This window comes from Bubalus bubalis, chromosome 10 (assembly GCF_019923935.1).
Source record: "Bubalus bubalis isolate 160015118507 breed Murrah chromosome 10, NDDB_SH_1, whole genome shotgun sequence".
In the NCBI taxonomy this organism is placed as follows: Eukaryota; Metazoa; Chordata; class Mammalia; order Artiodactyla; family Bovidae; genus Bubalus; species Bubalus bubalis.
In genome coordinates, this window is record NC_059166.1 from 94,767,873 (window position 1) to 94,788,303 (window position 20,431).

The following is a 20,431-nucleotide window of genomic DNA, read 5'->3' on the forward strand; positions in this document are numbered from 1 at the left end:
GTATCATGCATCGAACCTGGACTGGAGATTCATTTCATATATGATATTATACATGTTTCAGTGCCATTCTCCCAAATCATAAATTTGGATGCAATACTAGGAATTAGCTCTTGATTGATCACCTCCCTTCCCACCCCATCTTTTCTGTCACTACCCAGGGAATACTGATGAAATTAAAATGTAGCATCTGGGCTTCCCTGGAGAAGGCAATGGCAACCCACTCCAGTACTCTTGCCTGGAAAATCCCATGGGAGGAGCCTGGTAGGCTGCAGTCCATGGGGTTGCTTAGAATCAGACACGACTGAGTGGCTTCACTTTCACTTTTCACTTTCATGCACTGGAGAAGGAAATGGCAGCCCACTCCAGTGTTCTTGCCTGGAGAATCCCAGGGACAGGGGAGCCTGGTGGGCTGCCATCTATGGGGTCGCACAGAGATGGACACGACTGAAGTGACTTAGCAGCAGCAGCAGTCTGGGCTTCCCAGGTGGCACTAGTAAAGAACCTGCCTGCCAATGCAGGAACGTAAGAGATGCGGGTCCAATCCCTGGGTTGGGAAGAGCCCCTGAAGGGGGCATGGCAACCCACTCCAATATTCTTGCCTGGAAAATTCCATAGAAAAGGATCTGGCAAGCTATAGTCCAAAGGGTCACAAAAAGTTGGACACGACTGAGCACACACACACTGGACTTTTTTAGAAGTTGCTATACCTTGCATTCTAGTGACCTGACAATACCCAGCTTTAGTTCCACGGCACATCCTTAGCTTTCTCCCTTGAACCTGACTCTCAGGGAATCTTTTTAAGCCATAATTTCTTCAAGAAGCAATTTTGACAAGTTGGCTTCGATGAATATCATTTTTTTTTTGTACAAAGAGATTGGAAAAAGCATACTCCCTGAGCTTTCTTAAGATGTGTCTGGTGGAAGCATCACTTCATTACCATTTTCCCTTCAGTTTAAAACATCTGAACGTTTGAATGAGTTGATTTTTCCTAGAGAAACGTTGGTATGAAAAGGAAGCTGGACGGAGCAGCTTTATAAATATCAGATCTAGAGCAGTGGCATTCCCCCACGCTCTTTCACTTTTATCTTCTCATTTTTATTCTGTAAACAGCAGTCACTGTAACTGCTATGCCACAAATTCCACTGGAGGTAGCGTAACAAAAAATGAATTAATTTAGTTTCTCTTTAAAACAGTTTTTGTAGATGAGTACTGTAAAGATGCTTTTAGTGGTCTGCTTTCAGAAGAAAAATTTAACTGGTATATGGTTTCATTTTAAGGAAATAATTGATTTTTTTTTTAAGCATCTTTATTTTTTTGATAACAGTTTTATTTTTTTATAAATTTATTCATTTTAATTGGAGGCTAATTATTTTACAATATTGTAGTGGTTTAAGCATCTTTTAATATTTAGATTTTTAACTTCCTGTATCCTTAGATAAATTATGGACTCACTCTTTTTGTTCTGGTATTTTAAATGCAGCATTTTAAATGTGTTGATTTAATTCACGTTAGTGTTTTATAATTCCTGGATACATCTGGCTTCCTCAGATTCTCCAAAGAATGTTATAAAGGCTAAATAACTTATGTTCTTGGAAATATCTTTATGCTTTCGTTTTGGTGATACACAGTGTAACATGTCTTGTGAACTCAGTAGTCTTTCTGTGGCCCCAAAGAGCTAACACGTTTAATTAAAAACAAACTTGCTCGTAGAAATGGCTTAAAGTATGAAGAACGTGATTTTAAACTTTAGAAATAATATCTGGGCCCCAAAGAAAGATCTTTAAAATGTTTACTTGAATTGGAATTCTTAGAGACTGGAGAGTTAATCGTGTGGCATGACGGGTGTTCACCTTGAGGCTTCGTAACCTCAAGGTGCTTAGATTTTTAACTTGGGAGGCAGTGTCGGTGAACCTACAGTTTCATGTCAGTGCTTATTTCAATCTGAAGCAGGCGCCCTCCTTGTGTTCAGCCTGGACTTAACGTGCGTCCCTGTGTTCCAGGTGGGGAACCCTGGGGAGCCTGGCGTGAGGGGGCCCGAAGGCAGCCGGGGGCTTCCCGGAGAGGAAGGACCCCGAGGCCCGCCCGGCCCGCGCGGCGTGCAGGGGGAGCAGGGCGCCACCGGCCTGCCCGGGATCCAGGGCCCCCCGGTGAGTGCGGGCCGGCTCCGCAGTTTTCCTCTGGAGGCGCCACCCCTTGGCGGGGCTGGGAGCCGGGGGTTGGGGGCTGGGGGGGGGTGCTGGGGGGGCTGGGGGGGGCTGGAGGGGGGTGCTGGGGGGCTGAGGGTGCGGACAGGTGTTTTAGCTCCGCAGCGAGCGTGGGGCCAGTTCTCCTGTAAATCCAGCCACTGGTCCCTTGCCCAGCCTGTTGGTTTTCCATTCAACAATGCCCCCTTTGTGGGCTTCGATAGTGGACAAACTGGCTTTTGTCTTTTCCGTCCCAGGGCAGAGCACCGACTGATCAGCACATCAAGCAGGTTTGCATGAGAGTCATACAAGGTAAATAAATCGTCATGGCTTGACTTTTTGTAGGCTTTAAAGGCTGGGGGATTTTCAATAGTATTAATTTCACTTCTGTTCTGTACAGTTTGTTGCCATTTGCTTATAGCCTCAAGGAAAAGTACTACATTTCTGGGTCAGCCTACACACAGGCGCACACACACACACACACACACATGCACTTTCCCCCCTCCTTTGGAAAACAAATGCTCAGGCTCTTTCCCTTCTAAATGTCCTACCCCTTGGTGTGTCCCTGGCATTGACCTAGGCTCTCTCTGCAGATTATATGAGAAATGATCAGTAGACTTCTGCCCTTAAGAAGCTTAAGGCCGTTATTTCCATTCATGCACCACATAGGTAGAAAATCTATAACTGGAATTTTGCCAAAATGGTGATATATACTTTCACATTTCTTAACCTTTATCTAAATTCATCTGTAGTTATGGCAATTCCTATTTATTATCTGATTCTAGTTGGAACTAATTCTGTCATGAAGAAACACTTACCTTTTATGTGTTCATGAGATAGTCTAGCTTGTCAAGTAGATGCATAGAGTTTTCCAGGATGAAATTGTCACCTCTATATTTGGAAACCAATATTGAAGACATCTTATTTTGAAAGGATATTTCCATTTTAAGCATTTCATGTTGAGAAAAGTATGACTTTATGCTAACCCTCACTTAAATAAGGCCCACCTAGGGTATTCACATGTGACCAATTTACAAATTTTGGTGAGAAATATGTTTCGAATTCCATTTTCTCCTTCACACCCAAAGCTTTAAAAAATATTACACTAGAATATTTCCCTTAGAGTATTTTAATGGGAAAATGTTCTTATTCTCTGGTTTTAGTAGATGATTCTTGATCTATTTAATGGTTCCTGAAAACACCTACACAGTTATAAATTTTGAAAGACAGATTGTGACCATTCCCAAGAAGCAGGCTCTCATTAATGTCTGGTGTATCTTCCAGGCATGAAAAAAACTTGAGAAGGAGAATTATTAGCAAGTCATGGATCCTCAGGATATTTCACGTAAAGTAGTATGTTCAAGCTAAGCACATGAACCCAGGTCTCAAACGATGTCTTAGTACTAATTCTGGGCAATGTCCTTGGCTTTGACACAGCTTCAGGATGTCTGCTTCCAGCTGTGTTGAGCAGCTCACTTCCTTCTCATCCTGGGTTTTCAGATAACCAGCCAGGTTCAGGTGACACACTCATCCTTTTGGACACACAGGGTCCTGAAGGTTAAGGTTCTCTATCCCTCTAGCCCCTCCCCTGCCTTAAGGCAGCAGGACCAGCTCTCCCCGCAGAGGGCTGAACACAGCGGCATCAGCGATGCCTCGGGGCAGAAGCCCCGGGGGAAAACCAGCCGAGTTTTATTCATCCCTCACCCCCAGTTCTGAAGCTCTGGTGACGCATTTAGAAAAAAGGCACCTGAAATAGTTCGCGTTTCCCTTGAATCGCCTTCATGTTTCTGACTTCCGTGGGTGGTTTTGTTTACTGCCTTGTAGAGCACTTTGCTCAGATGGCCGCGAGTCTCAAGCGTCCGGACTCCGGAGCCTCGGGCCTCCCTGGACAGCCTGGACCCCCTGGACCCCCGGGCCCCCCTGGAGAGAATGGCTTTCCGGGCCAGATGGGACTCCGCGGCCTCCCGGGCATGAAGGGTCCCCCTGGCGCTCTCGGTGTGAGGGGCCCTAAAGGTAAGGCCTTTTACTCACGTGGAACCAGGAACACACACTGGCCATTTTTTTTTTTTTTAGGTGAATTCACTTGTCCTGCCAAGTGCCAGGTGTCTGTGACGTGAAATTATTGTTCTGTTCTGTGGGGCTGGTGAAGATTAAAAAGCTGTCATTTGGTATTTTCTTGACCTTGGTGTGTGATGGCAATAGACCCTATACCAGAATTCAGGTTCCTTGACTTTGGGTCTCGATCTTTTCCAGTCATGCTGCTTTGGTCGTAGTTCAAGATAAACTTCAGGATCGTTCAGATTTTTTCTTTGTTTTTTGAGACCCTGAAATCATTGTAGAGGTATTCTGAGATGGTGACTGGCTCTGGAGTGTATCTATTACTTCAACTAATGAGGCTTGTTAGCAGGACGTCAGAAAAATCTCATCGCAAGTTAAAGCTGTCTCCCTCTTCTTTTATTTATTTGTTTTTGGCCATGCCAAAAATATGCATATGGGACCTTAGTTCCCTGACCGGGGATCACACCCATGCCCCCTGCATTGGGAGCGCAGAGTCTTAACCACTGGACTACCAGGGAAACCCCCTTCTCCTTTTAAAGAGTGACATTGTATATCTGTTTTGATGGATTATTTTTTTTCAGCTCTGAAGTACAACTGTATTCCTTATTTAACATGTTGAGAGGGTGTGAGAGAGTTTGTTTCTCCTTTTATTTAAAGCAAGTTAAGCTCTTGAAACCGGTGTCTTGTAGGAAAATAGGATTGTGAGTGTGTTAGGTATTCTGCAGAATTTGCAGAAGAATGGGATGCCTCAGATGGTGCTTGCTAGTTCAGGTGAGTAGGTCAGCTTGGGGCCAGTGTACCCCAGATAATTGACCAAAAGGATGAAAAGTGTGGAGTTTCTGTATCACGATGAGTGACTGACAGCTTTCTGGGAACTTCAGAAAGACGTGTTGTCAAAAACAAGAGAGGTTTCTGAGCCATACAGCAAATTGTCATTAGCTATCTATTTTACATATGGTAATGTAAGTTTCCATTTGACAGAAAACAACAAAATTCTGTATAGCAATTATTCTTCAATAAAAAAAAAAAACCAAGAGAGGGATTTCTGTTTTTTAGACAGTGATGCTCCAATTAGGGATAAATATGGTGCAAATGGTCAGAGGTCAAGCAAGCTGTCTTTCTGGATCTATAATTGAATGGTAGATGCATTTAACTCACAACACCCTCAGCTGGAACAGCATTGTACACTAATTTTTTTTTTTTTTTTTTTTTTTGGTGTGTGAAGAGCTGCGTGTTAAAAAAAATAAAAAGAGCCCTAATAGGGGCCTGTTGTGAATTTGGCACAGTTGCCATGTTTTTGGAGGCTGGACAGAGTCATCTATGCAGAGAGCTCTGAGTTCAGCTTACAGAGAGCTGGACCTCTTCTCTGAAAGGATCCCTTAGCCATTCATCTCGGTCCCGCTCTGAGCTTCTGTTCAGGAGTTCATACAGGAGGTACTCCCTGTGATAACGCCGCACTCACCCGCAAACGTAAACTGTTCTAGGGAAGCCCATACCGTGGTCGGACTGTTGGCTTAGCTGTCTCTGTTGTGCCCAGGCCCACGGTGACTCCTCTGCCTGCGTGTGGTCACTAAAGGGAACCAAGGAGCGGTGATTCACAAGAGTGGTCCCCGCAGCCTCAGCATCACCAGAGACCTTGTTCGGAAGGCAGATCCTCCCGCCCACCCAGGCTCCCTGAGGCAGAGACTTTGGAGAGGGGCCCCCAGCGGAGATGTGCTCGTGCGGGGCGGTTGCCTGTCTTCCCTGGGAAGGACCGCCTTGTAGGGTGATGGGGATCACAGCCCTGTTTTCTCCGGCTCTAAGGAAGCCTCCATTTGGGGGCTGAGCTTAACCTTGAGTTCGTAGGAGCCGGCTCCTGAAGTCCCATCTTCTGTCTAAGGAAGGAAGAGATCTGTGTGCTCGCTGAGTCAGGACGGCCTGCCCAGGGGAGACAGCCCGGGCTGCCCACGGGACTTACCTGAGGAGCCTTCAACACTGCCCGTGTGTGCAGCCCCTTCCCAGATACTGCGATCTACTTGGCTTGGTTACTTGGTGCTAAGTCACTTCAGTCTTGTCCGACTCTGTGTGACACTACGGACTGTAAGCCTGCCGAGCTCCAGCGTCCATGGGATGCTCCAGGCAAGAATCCTGGAGTGGGTTGTTATGCTGTCCTCCAGGGTATCTTCCATACCCAGAGACTGAACTCACGTTTCCTCCGTCCCCTGCATTGGCAGGCGGGTTCTTTACCACCATCCACCTGGTTACTTGGTGTCAGACTTTAAAAATATTCTGCAGGTGATCTGAATGTGCACGCAGGACTGAGGAGCACTCCTAACACACGTGACATGACCTGAAAACTGCCTGGGAAGGTGGGAGTCACAGTGCAGAGTTGTGTCTGGGTGGGGCTGGATGGGCCCCAGCAAGTGAACCTTATTTTGGAGGAAAGAAAACTATATTTCTATATTTGAAACCCGAGAAGTGTCTCTGGCACTGAGTCCATCCATCAAGCAGAGTTTGATCGTATTTGGGACTTCCTCCTGTTTCCTGCAGGATTCATGACATAACTTACAAACTAGAAGTGACGCCGTTCTTTTCTTTTTTCTAAAGAACGTTCTCTCCCTGCCCTCCTTCATGCCTTTCTTGCCATTGGGTTCCATTAAAGCAGCATCTTCTCTCAGTTTTGCTTCTTAAGATTGGGATGTGGGCAGAAAGGAATAATCAGATTTTCTATATCATTCAGTGCTGACACACGTTTGAAGATGTACGGTTCTAGGTAGCTGGCCTTGACCTTTCTTGTCCTCCACAGACATTAATAGTCCTACTTAGTAGAAAACACATGGTGTTCTAATGCCCAAAGCTTAGAGCTCAAATTTTCCCTGAGAATAAACACTCCACCACTTGAAACTTTACCATTTTACTGATCAGAGAAGAGATGTGTTTCTTTGCCTTTTTTTTTCATCCTTAATAAGAGAAGGGATGATGGGAGTCTGGGTTTGCCATAGTCACTTTGAGGGTGTTTTCCAGGGAAATTCCTAAGCAGACAAGTTTAACTATTAATAAACCAGTTTTACTAACCTTTTAACAGTTCAGGATGTATCTTAATCAAATTACTGTTTTTTTCCTTAAAAGTTACTTGGAAAAACACAGCGAAACATTTTTAACAGGAGCTAGTAGAAATAAGCCTCAGACCACACTCAAAGCTTCCATTGTGTTTGAGTATTTTGTTTGTTTTTGCCAACATGTCCTACACACTTCTACGCAAACGTGTTAGGGCTGTGTGCTCATTTCATGAAAGGTGACCCCTGACTGGCCCTGGGTTCACTTTGCTTAGAATTAAATAAGTCTTTCTTGTCATAAATACTCTTTATAAATGTTTGTGGTTTGTTAATTTTAAGCCCCTTTGAGACAGGCTGTTTGTATTTTAAAATCTTTTAGTGGACCTCAAGCAGACATGTTTCTGTATCAGTGACAGCTAGGGAAAGTACACCGGCACACCTGAGCCTCACCTTTTCCGGTGTTCATCCTCGATTGAGGATGGAGCAAAGATTATAGCTTCCAAATAGATGGATTCAGTGGCAGTTTTGGAGCAATATGAATTTCTCTAGTTTCCCCCACTCTGAACATAAAAAGCTATTTTTCTACTCAAAGTGTCTATCCCCTTCCTCCTGTATCCAAAGCATCTTTTATAAGCTTTTTATATGTCCTTTCTGACACAACAGGCTAACAAAGGTGGGCTTTAGCTCCCAGGCCAGATCTCCTACATTTTGGAGGAAGATGTGGCCAGTGTTTGCTGAAGCAGAGTAACCCTGCGGGTAGCAGAGCTCACACACCGTAGCTGCCGCAGGCTGTGGTGTGGCTGTGTCCTGGGCCTGTCGAGAACGTGTTTTTCCATGACTGACCTCCAGAAAGAGCATCGAAGCTAAGACAAGGGTCTTTAATTTGTAAAAGATGTTATTTCTACATATCATACAGTGTTGTTAATTAATGTTACCATGCTGTGTTCCCTTCATTCCGCAGTGTCCAAATATGCTGGCCATTCCATCCAATGAGTTTTCACTTTCAGATCCTGTATTTTTCAGTTCTAGAATTATGCTTTTTTGTTAAGCGTTTTCATATCTCTCCAGAAATTTCACATCACTTCACCCATTATATCCATCTTTTCCTATGACTTGGTTTACACACATATATAAGTTGTTTTAAAGAGGCAGTGGTCTTATTCCTTGCAAACATTTTGAAGTTGGTGTGGCTTCATGCTAGAATGTGCTTAACTGTCACTATCTCCGTAAAAGTTGCATTTTAATTTATAATCTTCATCCCGTGTTTTCAGAAAATGTGGCACTTTCTCACTGCCAGCCTTGAGAATTACAGTGAAAAGACATTTAAATTGCCAAGTTAACAAGAGAGCATAAGCTGTTAGTTTTTAAAATGCTAATTGTCATATCTTCCTACTATAGTAATGTCATATTGATGATGCGTGTAAAAAATAGCTAGTTTATATATGAGTTCAAGCTGAGCTTGAATATTATGTATATCCTTGCATAATATTTATAAAATTTAAATTATCTTCAAAATGTTGATTCATCATAGAAATGTTCACACAAGGACATTAACAGCTAAAGTCAAAGTATGATTACTAAATATTCATTTCTTAATTAGAGATTTTTGACTACTTGACAAATGAACAGATGGTTGTACAGATATTCTTCCTGTTTTCTTTCTGTGCATGATTTTGTTTTTTAAATTGTAACAAACCTGTCGATATTTAATGAGGTTGGATTGATACGAGTATTTGGATAAAAAGATTACGTACAGAACTTATTGTGAAAAGCCATTGCATCTTCTAAGGATATAGTATAATAATAGCATGCTACTTAGCTAATGGGGTAGTAGAAGTTGTCTTCTACTAGGCATAGTCGATGTCCTTTAACACCTGTTAACTAAGGTATTAGGGTGCTTTGTTAATGAGGCCAGGTTTCTAAGTTTGGCCTCTGCAGGGGCCAGGATAATGAATGCAGGTTTTGTTCTGTGGCTGCTGAATTCCTGAATTCAATCAGCGGTCTTGCAAATGCACATGGTTGGCTGCAATCCAAAGTACCTTCCCTATAAATAACGGGACAGAAAGGAAACATAGGCACTATGACAGCGCAGTTTACATTTTGAAACTTCATTAATTTATTTTTGGTGATGCTAAATTTACATGGTTCAAGAGTTTTTAAATGTATAAAAAAACACTCAGTGAAGAGTGTCTGTTCCATCCCTGTCTCCTATCTGCCTGGTTTCCTTTATCCTTCCATTAGGGAATCGCTGTTCTTAGTTTCCGACATACCCTTACCAGAGACGCTATAAAGGATCTATGAATATATATATATTTTCCCTATGTCCTTTTAGCAACAAATCACATTGTCCTTTAGTAAGCCATCTGGGCCTTGCTTTTTACACTTAACAGTGTCTTGGGCATCATTTCACAGACCTTCTTCCTGATTCTTCTTTACCCATGCATAATATTCCACTCCGTGGAAGTTCCATAGTGTATATATCTCTTTAATGGATATTTAGATTGTTTTAAGCTTCCGTTCAGTTTTCTTTCTTTCTTTTTAAAGAGTTACTTATTTTTTTGTCTGCGGCGGGTCTTTGCCACTTTGCACAGGCTTTTCTCTAGTGGTGAGCAGGGGCCGCTCTACTTATTTCTTTCTTTTTCTGCGGCGGGTGTTCGCCGCTTTGCACAGGCTTTTCTCTAGTGGTGAGCGGGGGCCGCTCTTCGTTGTGGTGGACGGGCTTCTTGTGTTGTGGAACACGGGCTTGGCAGGCGGGCTTCAGTCGTTGTGGTTCATGGGCTCTGGGGCGAGGGCTCTGTACCGCGGCGCACAGGCTCAGTTGCTCTGTTGCGTGTGGACTCTTCCTGGACTAGGGATGGAACCTGTGTCTCCTGCAGTGGAAGGTGGGTTCTTAGCCACCGCACCCCCAGGGAAGTTCCCTCAATTTTCTCTCATATTGGATTTGCATATTTCTGATTAAACTTCTTTTCCTAGTTATTGATGATTTAGTCATCATTACAAATGAGACTTTTGTTCACTGCATCTTATAACTGGCTGTTGTTTATATATATAACAAACATTGATTTCCATGTATTTTGTACCTCGCTGAATTCTCTTATTGTCTATAGTAGGTTTTGAGCTGATTTTCTAGGGTTTAAGAAAACAGTCATATCACCTGAAAGCATGGATGGCCCAAACCAAATAATAATAGTGATAAAGTGGGCGTGTTTGTATTAATAATGTTCTGACTTCAGTGAAACTGCTGCTTGTGTTTCTTGTTAAGCTTTGTGCCAGCTTCAAGATTGAGACAGATGGACTTTATCATGTTAGGGAAGTAGCTTGGTACTTATTTTATTGAATGTTGTATCAGTGGCTTGTCAGCATCTACCGATACGATCATTTGATTTTTTTCCCCCTTAGATATCTTAATTAACTCGATTTTTGCCTCGCTGTGTACTTAGGAAGACCTAGTTAGTGGCAACCTCATAACTTTTTGGTTTCTGAATGTAGGCTTTGCTTTAAGTTGAATTTATGTTTATGCTTTATGTTCATTTTTATAGACACATAGAAAAGTAACATTTCTTATGACACACAGGTGATGCAGGAGAAAGAGGGGATCGTGGCCCCCCAGGAAGAGGTCCCAAAGGTTTGCCAGGAGCTCCGGGTCTCCCAGGTAAGGATGAAGGCAGAATGAGGTGGGAAGTGGTATCGAGCAGGTGGTCTGGACTGGATCACACTGTAAAGTATGGCTCTTTGATTACCTCTGCTTATCATGTGATAATAACGACCGGCATCGATTTTTGAAGACCACCTTTAATGAAGAGTTAAATAGTCTATAAATCATGTCTGTATTCTTTGAGAGAAGAATACATGCCTTGAAATGTTACTTTCTTAAGTAAATACATTAAAAATTGCTGTGGAGGTCCAGCCATAATGCACTAAAATTCTGGATGAATGGGGCCCTGTCCGTTTCTAGCCCAGTGGTAGTTTCCTCTTCTTTTTTTTTAAACTAAAACGTCGGAGCAACAGGAAGACAAATCCAAGTTTTCAGCTGTTCATGTTGTATAGGGAATAACTGAAATTTTATTCTGAAAGCTTTTCCTTCAAACATGCAGACCCTCCAGAAACCCATATCCCAAAATAAATAAACCTGCACATTCCTACTCGCAGGAGTCACTCCAAGAATGTAGCCCAGCTGGGTAGACTGAGGTGACACAGTCGTGTCTGTATGACAGCGGGCACTCTCACTGGGTGTCTGCTCTCCTTACACACCGGCTACTCTGTGGCTGAGGTCCAGGCTGCCCCACGTGAATCCGCTGGATGCGACCGCCAAGTCCAAGTGCAGAAGCAGCCTCCTGGGGCCTGAAATCCAGTTCAGGTGAAGAGCGTGAATAGCCTGAGCCTCCAGTAAACGTTCTGAGCACTTCGGGGCCAAGGCTCAGGAAGGCCCCCTGAAGTCCCTGGGGAGACTGGTCAGGGGAGTTGGCTTATGCATAAGGAGGGTGGCCCACACTCCTGCCGTGGATCTGCAAAACTTGGTTGAGGGAAATCTAGCAAAGAAATGATCGTTTTCTAATTCTGCTGGAGGCTTACATAGTCAATCATGGTTATAATTGCAGCCCCCAAACATCATTGCTTTCTAATTATCCATTTCATTACTCCTGGTGATCACTTTCTCATTTAAAATAATTTTTAAAAATATAAATGCATTTGGAGATAGCTCAAACGCTGCCTTTCTAAAATGGTAATTGGTGGGCCTGTCAAGATGTTTTCACAAGTTGATGAATTTTTGTGATTGGAAAAGGAGGCCTTTGTGATCAGGAAAAGGAAAGAAAATCTGGCTGGAGTTGAATGGGACCCAGGGAAGATTTTAATAAACAGTAAAGTTGAGGTGGCCAAAGTACTGGAGTTTCAGCTTTAGCATCATTTCTTTGGAAGGAATGATGCTAAAGCTGAAACTCCAGTACTTTGGCCACCTCATGCGAAGAGTTGACTCATTGGAAAAGACTCTGTTGCTGGGAGGGATTGGGGGCAGGAGAAGGGGACGACAGAGGATGAGATGGCTGGATGGCATCACTGACTCAATGGACATGAGTCTGAGTGAACTCTGGGAGTTGGTGATGGACAGGGAGGCCTGGCGTACTGCTATTCATGGGGTCGCAAAGAGTCGGACACGACTGACCGACCGAACTGAACTGAAAGTCTGGATTCATTGATGGATGTCTAGCAGAAAGAAAAGGAAAACAGACTTTACTAAGGGCTCATCTCCCTTATTTGTGGTAGGAATAGAATGTTTGAAGGCTAATAAAATAACATCACTACGATTTACCTAATTATCTGTGTATTTGAAAGAGATCCTGACAATTTCTCCTTCTCCCATTTGTTGACAAATTACAGTTCCTGGATCAGCAGCTTGTAGTACTGGCACAATTTACCAAAAATACATTATTGTATCTGGTGACTTCTGCTTTCAAAACAATCTGTTGATAAATCCCATTTTGCATTTAAAAATAGGAAGGTGGAGACCAGCTTGTATTTGTGCGGTTTGCATGGTGCCCCGGGACCCTTGCTCAGTCTGGAAGGGGCTCCGTGGGTTTGCTTTCTAGGACACCAGTCATCCGTGTGTGGGCGAGTGGTCAGGTAGGGCAAGTCATCCCCGGCAGCTCTCCGTGACCCTCAGCTGGTCTTCCTTGTGAAAATGACTATATGTTAGTCTTGGAGTTACGGCTTAAATCTGGTTTGTTAAAGTCAGGTTTGTTCAGGACTTGGAAGCCTGTCCTCTGTTTCCTTGCTACATTTTTCCAGCCCTCGCCCCTCCCTTCCTGGTTCTACCCATCTGTGTTTTTCTGTGCTTTAGGTACATTTTCGTCGAGGGGATATTTGACGTTACTTAGGGTGAACTCAGAGTTACAGATTAGTCTTTAAAGAATTGAGGCTCACTGGCCGAAGCACGCAGTCGGGTCTGTGTCTACATCCACTTTGAGGCACCAGCTGGATCGTTGGTTTCGGGTTGGCTCATATCCCCGTGTCTCTGCCTAAACGTACTCAGGGGACAGTTTCTCAAATCCATTCAGTCCCTGAGCAAGAGGTTTTGGGGCCATTCTGCCTCTAAATCGAGTCCTCTGAGAGTGGGCCCTTGGGAGTGTGGGCTCTGTAATTCAGATATCTGGCTTTACACCTTGACTGTCACTTCCGAGCTTTATGGCGTTGGGCTAGTTCCTGACTGGCTCTGTGCCTTGGTGTCCCCGCTTACAAAACAGTGATAGTAATCAATCCCATCTCCCAGAGAGTCTAATTCTGAGAGTTAAAGAACAATCAATCCACAAAAGGAGCCTAGGACAGTTTCTGGCTATAGTGGATGCTCCAGAAATGCCAGTTATTCGAACTGTTATTAATGTGACAAATGCACTGTTGCATTTCGAGGTGGCTGAAGTGCAGAGCTGGACCCTGGCTCAGCCTTTGTGGCTTTTTCTCGACCTTCTGTCAGTCAGCACTGCCCCTAACACCTCAGACCCTCCGTCCGCTGAATTGCTGTGACTCCAGACCGCAAGTGCAAAGCGTTGGTCCCAGGAAATCACGTCACCAAGCAGCTGGGCTGCTTTAAATATCCTTGGGAGACCTTGGAGTGTGGGTAAGAAAGTGATTTCTGGTCTCTCACAATCCTGACAGGAGGTGGACTTTGGAACCCAGGGGAGCCTTCACCAGGGCTGTGTTCAGGGACTCGTCTGGAACCTTGTAGATAACACACATCTTAAGTAAAGGAGGGAACTGGCAGAATAGGATATTCTGTGACCTGTTGTTGAATTTGGGACTCGGGTCCTTCTAAATGGAAAGAAGATCGTTTGGTCATTCTTCTTTGTGCTACTATAGCTGATGTATTGGAAGAAATGCAATACCTTCATTATCTGCCAGTTGTCAGAATGGCTCTGCTCCTTCTGGACTGTTTTCGGCCTCTGTCTGGGCTCCTTCTGTCAGCGTGTTCACTGTGAAGTATCGTGTGCCCCTTGAGGGTGTGATGGTCCATCGTCTGATACAGACCTTGGGTTCTTATCATGACAATTGCAGGGACTGTCGTCTTGGCTGTAGAGCCCTGTCGTCTAAACGTGGACACAGATCGTCCAGTTTGCGTCTCACAGCCAGAGGTGGGCAGGGCAGGTCTGTAAGAAGGGCGGGAGGTGGAGCTGGGCTTCCCGGGCATGGGAAGACCCTCCTCATTTAGGAGGATCTGTGGATGTGTTAATACCTGGAAAGCACTTAGCATAGCACCTGGCTTCTGGCAACCATTCTGCAACTTTAGTTATTATTATTCCTCCTTTTATGTTTGAGGAAACACAGACCTACAAAGGTTACGGGCCTCGACAGAGATCTCTCAGGTAGTAAGTGACAAGGCCGACATTCACGTGTCCAGGTTCTTGCTGTGGACAGAGTGTCGTGCGGGCGGTCCAGGTGTGTGCTGGGTCTGTCTTGCCATTCTGGCCCCTGACTTTGGCACATTTCCTTTTCTGCCCCTGTCCCAGAGCTGTGGGGACCACACTGAGCAAGGCCTCTGGGACCTTAGACCCTGCCCCCTGCCCTCACCTCTCCCGTGTCTGTCTCTTAACAGAGACCTTTGGTGAGTGTCTCTTCACCAGTAACTCTTTGCCTGTTGCCACTGAACTTGTTCACTGGGGACCAGTTGCTTCCCACTCTGGGGATATGAAGAAAAGATATTTAAGAGTGGGCCCTGACTTCTTTGTGTATCTAAGCGTGCTGGGAGAACGAGGACCTTAAATAATGGTTGTGTGTGAACGTGACCCGGACGTTAGACTGACTCACACTTATTGCACCAGGTTTCTTGTTCAAGGTTTGCAGATAGATGAGCTTTACCTGTGGATCCTGAGTTAAGAAGTCCCCAGACAGAAAGGGCACACTCGCTTTAAGCTTAAGTCTGTGTGTGTGCTTTCTAAGTCGCTTCAGTCATATCTGACTCTGTGCGACCCCATGGACTGTAGCCCTCCAGGCTCCTCTGTCCATGGGATTCTCCAGGCAAGAATACTGGAGTGGGCTGCCATGCCTTCCTCCACGGGATCTTCCTGACCCAGTGATTGAACCCAGGCCCTTTACATCTCCTGCGTTGGCAGGAGGGTTCTTTACCACCAGTGGCACCTGGGAAGCCCGGGCTTGAGTCTAGCATAGTCATTTACCCCTTTTCTTCGGCTGTCCTGTCTCCACTCTTTTATTGGGGTGTGGGGATCTTACGTAAACAAACCACTTTATACACTAATGCCTGAAACATATGTGCTTTGTCAAGTGCTCAGAACCAGGTGAGAAATTCCCTGTTGAATGCTGGAAATGATTTCCATGTTTTGTTTTGTTTTAAAACCTGTGTCTTAGTCCCTTTTATTGCATTGCAGGTGTTATTAGGGCCGAGAGGCTGGGCCTCTGTGTAACACGACTGCCCTCTAGTGTTAGTACAGAGAATTATACAGACATTCATTTTTTAAAAAATCATGAAAGGTTTGGCAGTAACATTTTATAGGTCCTTGAAATTTCAGAAAACTCTATTAGGCTGTTAGTGTAGCTCAGAGGAGAAGGAAATGGCAACCCACTCCACTGTTCTTGCCTGGAGAATCCTAGGGACGGGGGAGCCTGGTGGGCTGCTGTCTATGGAGTTGCACAGAGTTGAACACGACTGAAGTGACTTAGCAGTGTAGCTCAGACACCCATGAGGCGGGCAAAGCAGAGTGAGAGCAATTTCGATTCGTGCTTTCTCTTCAGCAGTTGAAAAGAGGTTTCCATATTTCTACAACTATATATATATACACACAAACACACATATGTTGCATATGTATGCATATATATGCATATGTGCATAAGTATACATATACCCCCTCCCTCGTGAACCTCCCTCCCACCCCTCCTGTTCTCCTCCAGGTCATCACGGGGCAGCCAGCTGAGCTCCCTGTGCTATACAGCAGCTCCTGCTGGCTGTCTGTTTAGCTCGGTCATGTTTATGTGTCAGTGCCACTCTCTTCCTTTCCCGCTCTCTCCTTCCCCTGCTGCAAGACCGTGCTTTTTGAGCCCTGAGGGCCAGACGGCTTCTGCTGCAGCCCGGACCTCTGCTTGTGTAGTGCCGAGCTGCCAGGGTAGTGTGCAAACAGCGGACACGCTGTGTCCTGATAACACTGTTCACAACCCCGGCGTTGGCTCATGGGCTGCCATTTGTCCAGCCTGACCACTTAAAAGCATTTATATCTGGCCTCTCTTTTTAAGCCTTAAAAGACCAACTGAACCTTTAACTGTCTCCGTGCCAGGAAATCTGAATAGGCTCTGCTTAAAGTCAGGGTTCTGCTAAAGCCTTGTCAACAGGCTCCGTGGGTTAGGGGTAGACCTTGTCTTGAGAGGGAAACACAGAATTACCTGCTTCATCACTTGTTGTAGTCAAATGAAGGTTTATGAGATAAATGAAGGGAAATTACTTATATCTGCTTGTCTACAGCCTTGAGATGTATAGAGTCAGAGATAAGTATTCCCTTACAGCTTCGCTACATTTTGTCCTGTAATGTGGCTTTTTGTGGACCTAATAGTAAGTATAATGGGAAGAATGTTATGTGTAAAGCAGTGTCTCTAATGTAGTTTCCTTCTAAAAGTATGTGGGCTGTGTAATAAGGCAGATAAAAAAGACCAGATCACTGCAACAAGACCAACAGAAGGCAAATGGGATAAATAAGCTTTTTCTGGGCTCCAAAATCACTGCAGATGGTGATTGCAGCCATGAGATTAAAAGACGCTTACTCCTTGGAAGGAAAGTTATAACCAACCTAGACAGCATATTAAAGAGCAGAGACATTACTTTTCCAACAAAGGTCCATCTAGTCAAGGCTATGGTTTTTCCAGTAGTCATGTATGGATATGAGAGTTGGACTGTAAAGAAAGCTGAGCATAGAAGAATCGATGCTTTTGAAGTGTGGTGTTGGAGAAGAGTCTTGAGAGTCCCTTGGACTGCAAGGAAATCTAACCAGTCCATCCTAAAAGAGATCAGTCCTGGGTGTTCATTGGAGGGACTGATGTTGAAGCTGAAACTCCAATACTTTGGCCACCTGATGTGAAGAACTGATTTATTGGAAAAGACCCTGATGCTGGGAAAGATTGAGGGCAGGAAGAGAAGGGGACGACAAAGGATGAGATGGTTGGATTGCATCACTGACTTGATGGACATGGTTTTGGGTGGACTCTGGGAGTTGGTGATGGACAGGGAGGCCTGGCATGCTGCGGTTCTTGGAGTTGCAAAGAGTTGGACACGACTGAGTGACTGAACTGAACTGAAAATAGGGACAGAAAACCAAAAACTGCCAAGAAACAGGGAAAGGAACTAAATCTAAGTGAATATAATTGAATGTATAGATTTTGTTTTCACCTTTTGGCTTAATAGCCAAGTTAAGACCATGGACACGAGGAGAAATGAAAATGTTAGTTGCTCAGTCGTGTCAGACTCTCTGTGACCCCATGCGACCCGCCAGGCTCCTCTGTCCCTGGGATTCTCCAGCCAAGAATACTGGAGCAGGTTGCCATGCCCTTCACCAGGAGATCTTCCCGACGCAGGGATCGAACCTGCATCTCCTGCATTGCAGGCAAATTCTTTACCATTTGAACCACCAGGGAAGCCCGGACCCAAAGGAGGATCTCTGTAAACACTGTGTTATCCTGGCACACAGGATTCCTTTTACACGCCTCTGGTATCACCACCTTTGCAGGCATCATGTGACGGCATGCTGGTGCAATGGAGAGAATGCTCGCAGAAATGTGTCTCTTTGTTACGGGGTCTGTGACTCCACGCCTCACTGGTTCAGGGAGGAACCGATCTTTGGACTTGACAAAAGAAAGAACCACCCCCCACCCCAAGAGCTTAGGGCAGTGTGTCGTTCCTGTTGGGGTAAAGCTCTGATGAGAAGGATTTCAGGGAGCTTTGTGGGGTGCATTGCACAGTCTTCTAAGAGACACGAAGCAATAATTTTCTAATATTCATCAGGTGCATTCAGACAGAGAATATAGTTCTCAGGCAGGCATCATCCACCTTGTGGATGAGGAGACAGGAGATGAGTGACTCGTACGGCAGAGCTAGGCCTTCCAGCCACCTGTTTGCATCTTCCAACCACCCAGGGGCACGTCTCCCTGCCTGGAACTTGATCACCTGCTAGAAATAAGGGCGGCTGCTACAGGAGTGTGATCTGAAGAGATATAGCGTGAGGCGCAAATGCAAGTTGGCGTGTATGATTTTAAATCTGCTAGTAGCCAAGTTAAAAAAGTCAGAATCAGGTGAAATTCATTTTAATGATTAATATACATATGATGATGGAATAATTGTTTAACCCACTGGGTCCAACATAATTTCATTATGTAATAAGTACAAACTGTATCGATGAATTATTAACAGATTGAGGTCCAGGTGTGTTTGGCATCTGAGTTGGCCTGTTCCTGGGCTCAGCAGACGTCTGTGTGGAGAGGCTGCTGTATCCCGCAGATGGGAGAGCGGATGAGAGATTCCGGGGTCTCCTAACACTTCATTTTGCAGTGACTCAACTGCCATGAAGGGATCCTGTCCCACCATCCAGATCTAGTTTGGCCATCCCATCGTTTCTAAAAGCATCTCTCCAGGCCCTCTGCACACACTGCCGGGCCGGGGAGGGGCCCCAGTGCCTTCTGCGTCTGCGTCTGCGTCTGCAGGTCTCCTGCTCACAAGCGTGCCTTCTGTGTATTTCAGGTGACCCGGGTCCTGCCAGCTACGGGAGGAATGGCCGAGACGGCGAGCGAGGCCCCCCCGGGGCGGCAGGCATCCCCGGTGTGCCCGGCCCCCCAGGCCCCCCGGGTCCCCCTGGTTTCTGCGAGCCAGCGTCCTGCACCATGCAGGCCGGTCAGCGGGCATTCAACAGCAAAGGTCCCAATCAGTGAGGGGCTTGGTGCCACGCGGCTGTCGGTGGAAACCATGCCTGAAGGTGCCTGGGGGAGAACGGCCCCTTCAGTTGTACCCTAGGAGTCCCATCTGACCATCAGGTTTAGGACAATGGTGCTATTCAGCAAATCCTCTCTCCTTTCTCTTTGAGGGGAGCCACAGAGCAATGGATCAGACAGATAGACAACACCCCTCCTTTTGAGTGAATCGGCAGTCCCGTCCCCAGGCTCTTGAACTCACGTGTGCTATCCTTGTGTGGTACGTCACGGGCCGCTGTGCCAATAAACAGAGACCGCTGTTTGATTTACCTCAGTTGCAGTAACTTCCATTTTGTAGTGAGCGCGTGTTCTCAGACGCTCGTTCACGCTCTGCAAGGATTTACCAGACTAGTTAAGAAGCAGCCCCATTCCTGTCAACAGAATCGGTGCTTAAGATCCCCATCACTGTGCTCCTGGGGACTCTGTAGTTGCTGTGCCACTTGGGGTGGTTTCCTTACACCCGTGGGGTTCTCAGCGTCAGCTTGCCTTTCTGCTGAACTGTACTGTATCCAAACCCATTTGTATTTTGGGCTCGTCCATGTGAAAGCAAAGAAAGAGTCTTAATAACCCACATTCAGTAGTTTTAGTGATGAGATTATTTATTTTCAAGGTTTGAGGTCACGTCTCTTGTACCAAAGAAGCAATAAATATGGTTTCTTACTCTCTTGCATGTTTTTTTATAGCTGGGTTCAATGAAAAGAAGTCACTTACAGTTATTCAGATACGTAAAGCTTTTTAAATACTGGCATTTCTGTAGGCCTGTGTTTATGATGTTAGTGCTTTGTTCTACAGAGAAATTAAAAAGCCCTTACTGCTCCCCAGAGGGTGTGGCCTTGCGACAGAGTTCTTTGTGTGTTTGTGTGTGGTGGGGGTGGAGCGTGGCGGGTTGGGGGAGGCGGTAGGGGAGGTTTCATGGACCTTTGAGAAATAAAATGAGAGTTATGAACCCATCCTCCAAAAAAATGTACAAATACACTTGCACAAATCTGCGTGCATGCTATGGCCGATTGCATGGGCCCCCCAAGTCTAGCCTTGCTCGGGTTCTGGGGGAGAAGCTGCTGCCTTCATTTCAGTGCTGTCCTGTTTAGAACTTCACTGCACAAATGATTTATGTTGTACTCAATATTTTCTTATAAACTGTATAAAGGCAGCTCAGCTAAAGCACTGTATTCTTATCAATACATCCCTATGGAGACCAGGTATTGCCTG

The 20,431-nt window shown here is 45.3% G+C and overlaps 1 protein-coding gene across 1 annotated transcript in view; it reads left to right on the plus strand.

Annotated features, from left to right (window-relative positions):
• Window positions 1-20,045, plus strand: part of COL9A1 (collagen type IX alpha 1 chain) — a 90,449-nt gene extending 70,404 nt beyond the window's left edge. The window contains exons 35-39 of the mRNA XM_044924570.2: window positions 2,001-2,147; window positions 2,441-2,495; window positions 4,008-4,196; window positions 10,851-10,928; window positions 18,996-20,045. Coding sequence (XP_044780505.2) covers window positions 2,001-2,147; window positions 2,441-2,495; window positions 4,008-4,196; window positions 10,851-10,928; window positions 18,996-19,183 — 657 coding nt within the window. The 3' untranslated portion in view covers window positions 19,184-20,045. The remainder of the gene's footprint in view (window positions 1-2,000; window positions 2,148-2,440; window positions 2,496-4,007; window positions 4,197-10,850; window positions 10,929-18,995) is intronic.
• The last annotated feature ends 386 nt before the right edge of the window (window positions 20,046-20,431 follow it).